General features: G+C 38.4%; 1 protein-coding gene across 9 annotated transcripts in view; it reads right to left on the bottom strand.

Annotated features, from left to right (window-relative positions):
* LOC135225426 (protein N-terminal glutamine amidohydrolase-like) overlaps positions 1–6,441 on the bottom strand; it is an 89,413-nt gene that overhangs the window by 18,249 nt on the left and 64,723 nt on the right. For all 9 annotated transcript variants that reach the window (XR_010316957.1, XM_064264777.1, XM_064264772.1 and 6 more), the window contains one exon: positions 4,645–4,790. Coding sequence is in view for 8 of the 9 variants with exons in the window: in XM_064264777.1 (XP_064120847.1) it covers positions 4,645–4,790 (146 nt within the window). In the remaining variant the exon portion in view is untranslated. The remainder of the gene's footprint in view (positions 1–4,644; positions 4,791–6,441) is intronic.

Raw genomic sequence — 6,441 nt, 5'->3', positions numbered from 1 at the left:
ATAGAGGATCCCCTCTCAACCAGAAGAAAAAAGGTGTACACAAGTCCTGAATTTCTGCAACCTCTGGTCCGACAGAAAAACCCTCAACCATGCTGTATCTATTATCATCCCCAGGTAAAGAATCTTCTCACTGGGAAGTACATTCAACTTCTCCACGTTTACCACAGAGGAAGTAGATGTCACATCTGTCCTGGTTGATCTTCAGTTTGTGAGCAAACCCAGAAGATGATGATCATCTTCATGGGAGTTAGGGATGAAGAATTGACTGAGAAACTCATAGCCCTCGACACCAACGCCTCTCTAAAGGATATTATCAACATGTGTCGCACCTATGAGGCCACCAGGAAGGCCACATCTGCAATTTGTGCTTCGCCCTCTCTAAGTACAGGAAGCAGAAGTACATACAAAAGGGTGGCATCCCTACCCCACCATCACAGTGTTTCATGAATCATACAACCACAATCACAGATCCATGGAGAAGTTTCCAGCAGCAGACAGCACCTGCAACAATTGTGCCCACAAGGAGCATTCGGCCAAGACACAGAGGTGCCCTGCCAGACAGGTCCAATGCCACCACTGCAATTGACAGGAGCATGGCAAGGGATGCCAAGGAGGGTGCCGTGCCACTTACAGTGCCAAGACTACACCACTTTCTCCGAGCAAGAACCCCAGCAGCCGTTGGATGGGGAGACCTTATTCTATCACGACACCGCAGCCATCTCTGTTTCCCTCTTGTATGGTGACATCACATCCAGGATTCAGATGTTGCCAGACACAGGTACTGACATCTATGTCATGGGCCCTCAGCATCTTGACCTGTATAATCCTAGGAGCACACTACTTCCCACCAGTTACCCTGTTGTTCACCGCAGATGGCTCTACAATTCACCACCCACCAAGGACATATTTATTGCCAGATTGACAGTGTGGCAATGAGATCCCCATTAGGGGTTCTATTTGCCAATTTCCACATCAAGTGTCGCCAAAGAAAGGGTTTTAAATACGATCCCCTGCCCTCCTTAATACCATCGTTACATAGACAACACCTTCATAAGGGTCAACAAAGAAGAGGACCTTGAAATTTTAAGGACTTTTGAAGAATGTTCCGTCCTCCACTTCACGTGTGAACGTATCGTTCATGGTCCCCTACCCTTCTTGAAAGTTTGGGTACAGAAGATTCCTATGGCGTTATACCACCTTGGTTTATAAAAAACCCATGAACCCAGGTCTATGCCTTAATGGGTCCAGTGAGTGCCCAGACTGATATAAAAGATATGTGGTAGATCCTTTTGTCTGTCGTACCCTCACACACTGCTCAACATGGAGAGAAACCATGACGGAGATCGAAAGGTCCACACAAATCCTCATCAATAACTTCACAAATCATATGGTCGAACGTCAAACCCAAGACTCCATAAATAATAAATATGGCATCGGGAAAGCACGACAGAAACCAACGACGACCAAAGTGGATCTCTAACAGAAACCAACAATGACCAAAGCGGATCTATACAAATATTTTATAAAAGCTATCTATACAAATATTTTATAAAAGCTATGTGCACCATAAATACTTAGAAGAGGGATAGGCTACCAGGAAAATAAAGAAGGAAAATGTCTCCCCCACTGCAGAAGGGGATAAAATTAGCAAAATTTATTATAAAATTATGAAAACCAGCCAGCTGCTTCTTAAAAACAACCTGGCTGCCACAGAAACGTCTTTGAAGAGAAGGAGTGTAATCAACAAATTTACATGCCCGGTGGAAGGATGGCACCACTCCTATGGTCGGGATGACCACTACTAGACTCTAAGCATCTCTCCTACCACCTTCAAGAAGGGGCCATTTTCAATCATTATAGAGAAAACCATAACAAAAGACCAGAAAGGGCTGAGCTCATAAAGGACGTAGAAATTATTGACCAAGCACTGGACCAAAGACGTCTACGGTTTCTCAAGACGCTATATATATTAGAAAAAAAAGCAGCGTATCAACACAGTAAAAGGAACAATCTCCCTACCATCATAAGAGGAAATACATGAAACCAACCGACACCATATACCATCATGAGAGAGAGAGAGAGAGAGAGAGAGAGAGAGAGAGAGAGAGAGAGAGAGAGAGAGAGAGAGAGAGAGAGAGAGAAGAGAAAGCACCTGAAGCCAAAAACATGTCACCTGGATGGCTTATAACACCTACCACCCAGGTGGTGGGTACCCCAACCAACACCTCCATCAACAACCACGGACAGACCTAGCAGATCTCAACACCTCAGGGCAGATTTCGTCACTAACTTATGACCAATTAAAATCTTTGCTTACAATTCAACCCACCAATTGTACGTGGCCTGTCTGCTGTAAATACCTGTAAATCACATACCCTAATCCACATACTTTTATACTCTCACAGATGACTGCCTGTGTGCTGTTGACATGTTAGAAGAAATAAACCTAAGACAACTGAAATCTTTATATGTCCTTAGGAAACCTGATATACCAGCTACATGCTGATGAGAAAAAGATAATAAGAAGAATTGAGAAGATTCTATATAAATTAAATGCCATTGAAACAGCTAAGATCCTCGACATGAAGACTGTACCTGACCATTCACCTAGACAGTTATGTCATGCAATACCAAGCTATGTATAAACCCAAGCCAAACTGAAGAGCGAACTCATCTGTACTGGTAAAGGCTTGTCTCACTATCCAAAAGGCCAGAAAGGGTTGGTACCCCTGACTAACAATACCCAGCATTCAGACATCTGCACATCTCCACCTGAAAAGACTATACAGGAGGGAATACTGTTCCCCCTTCTCATAAAACAGGGGAAGCCACATCAATTACAAGATCTCCTGAACATCCCATTGGAACAAGAAGGAACTGGAATGCCTCCTGCCAAGTGAGGCGAAAAACCTTCCCAAGATGGCGCCGTCAGTTTCCTCTTATTATCAAATCTCTTCCATTGTTCAATAGGCCAAAGACAACACTCAGAACATGGATTACTTATGCTGCAAATGTTAGCTCTGCACCTGCTACAAGTGGTATGGGGGTCTATCCAAAGAAGACAAGTAACAAGAACAAGGGTTGTTACCAGCCCCAGGTGATTGTATCTGATATCTGGGAGGCTTAGCAAGAAAAACACAGACAGCAAAGTATCACACAAGAAAAAATAAAGAAAAAACCAGAATGGTGAGGCATAATGCAGGCAGGAAGTGCAAAATGACTGGCTTCTTGCAAGAGAGGGGATAGCCATCTTGGTACAAAGGCAGATAGAGAGAAATTGGTATGATGATGTGTAAAGGAGGTAAGGCAGGTTGTGCTGCTCCTTCTACTCCCCTATTAGCCAACTCCTGTTGCCACAAATTCCTTGTGTTATTTTTAACTGGACTCCAGCAGGTGCTAGAAAATTTATGCCTTACATTAAGACCAAGGTTTGTTCCATATATGAACAAATTATAATCCCTGATATGTACTTACTACTGAAAATTACAACTTGAGGAATCCACAAAATGCAAAGAAATCAAGGAAATTATATCGGGGAAATAAGGGAAAACTGTATTTGCAGTAACTCCTGTAGCAAGTGATGCCACAAGGCAAAAACATAATGGAAACTGAGAGCTAAATGCAAGATATAGCTAATCCCGAGAGAGCAACCACGATTACAACAGCCTACAATTCAGATTTAATGGAATTGATGTATCATCTGAGCTGTTAAAGAACACAACACTTTTCCTGTCATACTATTGAAGTCAGAATAAAATTAAAAATAAATTCTCAGAAATCATCAAGGGTTATCGAGTCTTGGGGGAAAGGAGAAACCTACTAATGGCCAGTTTCTATTATGCAAGGACTGCACCACTTGATGGTAAACTGTGAGGTTTGCAAATGTAATGTATTTATTTGCCAGGCTCAGATGCAAAGAGGAAGGCTGCTTTGATGGATAAGCATACAAGATATCTCATTAGATTTGTACGTGGGTTTGTGGCAAACTGTGGAACTTAAATATCCAGTCCCTGAAAATGAGACACTTTGGGGGAAAAAAAAGGCTGCCCAGCAGCCCTTGCCTAAAGGAATAACTTTGCCCAACTCCAGTAACTATAGTTGACACCATTTCAGTACAACATATAATTCATGACGGGAGGGGTATTTTTCCTTAGTTTAACAATCAAAGTTAATTACATATGTAAAGTAATAGTTTATGGGTTACATTGGTTTTTTAAAATACTTACAAATTAAGCTGTCCCTTATGTTTCAAAAGAAATAAGAAATCACACAACCTAATGAACTTTGTGTGAGTTATATATTATGTACTGATTAAAAAAAAAATAAACACCAGACAATGGTTCTAAAATGTAATGAAGTTTAATATGAGTTTCACTTCAAGAACTCAACTGCAAGTTTAAATGGACATGACGACAGACTAACAAATAACTTACACTTGGAGACAGACATACATGCTATCAGACAAAATTTAATACAATTTAACAGAACTATATTCAAGGCTGGAAACAGTTGTACACTCATTGACAAAGTGCAGTTGTGAATTTATTAGTGAGAAACTTCAAGGGGAATGATTTAACATACAAACAACACCATATAACTTTAGAAACTAAGAAATCCCACAGCACGAAATCTAAATTGACCCACCTGTGATGTTCTGGTCGTAGTATATGGTCAGTGCGGAGGGTTTCTGTAACATACTTGTGAAAGTATGTTGGGAAGGGTAAATCCGAATCCAAGTCATACACTAAACAGCGGTCATCAGGCTCATACATGAAAATCACATGGTAGTCCTGGAAAACAAGAATGTAAACTCCTCAAACTGCAGCCTTGCGACATTAGGCTTGAATATTTAAGAGGAAGCATTTTTAATACAAGTATGGTCACAATTACTTTGGCAATTCAACAGGAGGCTAGATACTCTCTTCCATTACTATATATAATAAGCATTTCTCTGCTAAGAACAATGAATATTTTCATGTGGCCACTGGTTATATTAAAAAATGCAGAAAAAGCACAAAACAGCTGTAAAACCAATTTGAAAACAGCCCAAGGAACAAGTTTAACTAATTGATAACATTACTGTGCTGTCTCAACAGCAAAAGTGATCTTGGTTAAGTAGATTACTACAGCAGTTGGAAACCACAAATCTCATCCAGACCTGAAATAATACAATAATTATGTGACGACAGAAGTACCTGATTTTCTTTAAGAATATTTACACTGAGCCCATGAAACTTCCAACTGTTCCTTAGATCTGTTTACATACAAACATTTTTCAAGCATGAAAACATAAATACAACAAATTCCACACAGTTCACACCTTAAAATCTCCGATAACATATCAAAATGTGCAGACGAAATAAATTACAGAAAATAATCATCTCATTAGTTATCCTGAATCTTCTGTTTAGTTTTTTATTGCAGAAGTACCCTCACATAGAACTATAATAGACAAAATTTTAGAGGTGAAAAGCACATTATTGTTACAAAAAATCAGCTTCAAAATGGTTTTAAGATTCTCACCACAATTCCCCTAATGTCAAAATATGCAACTATCTAAATCTGTACACCATGAACATACAGTAATATGCACAAACATGCTGGCAGTTTGCAACAATATTCTTCTCTGAAATGCAATTAACTTTGGAATTTAATGTTCATTAATGCAATTTTTTTCCCTTTAAGCTTTCCTTCTTTAAGCTCTAATCACAAGTCAACAAGATTACTTTTTTTTTTTCAAGACAAATTTACATCCACAGATAATTCCTTTGCCAAATTATCTGATGTATAGGGTGTATAATGTCAACATTCTGAAATCCTAACTTGCATAAAATTACCAGTATTTCACCAAATACTTGTACACAAACTTGTTTTATATGTATACATAATTTATGCATTACAACATGTACCTTTTTGAATAAGAGTAATGAAATGTGAAATAGAATTTAATCATCAGAAACATTTGATTTGATCAAGTAATTGCAGTTTTTAAACAAAGTAGTAATTGTATCAAGTGAAAATGAAGATTCTCACTAAATTTTCTTATTTTCAAACCTTAACATCAGCTTTTGGTAGAAATGTTGAACATTTCTAAATATATCTTTCAACTTATTTTTCACATGCATTCCCTGCTCATAGGGAATGGATCAGTGGATCATTCAAATACGCACGATCAAATGTGTGTGAAAACATTAAATAACTTCAGTTTAGCACTTTTGAGTTTGAAGAATATCATAATTCAATAATGAGTTTGATCCACCTAGGTTAGTTGTTATCAAATTCATTACTCCATAAGGTCTGCCATATTAAAGATGATTGAATTCAAAGATGTTAATTTATCACTTTAAAAATACCTAGTATAAATGATAACACTAAAGTAATAACCTACAATTGTTTTTGAAAAAAATTATTAAATAGTTATGAATCATCCTTTCAAAACTG

The sequence above is a fragment of the Macrobrachium nipponense genome, chromosome 20 (assembly GCF_015104395.2).
Source record: "Macrobrachium nipponense isolate FS-2020 chromosome 20, ASM1510439v2, whole genome shotgun sequence".
NCBI lineage: Eukaryota > Metazoa > Arthropoda > Malacostraca > Decapoda > Palaemonidae > Macrobrachium > Macrobrachium nipponense.
The sequence above is the reverse complement of the archived record's forward strand: the minus strand, read 5'-3'. Positions and strand labels throughout refer to the sequence as shown.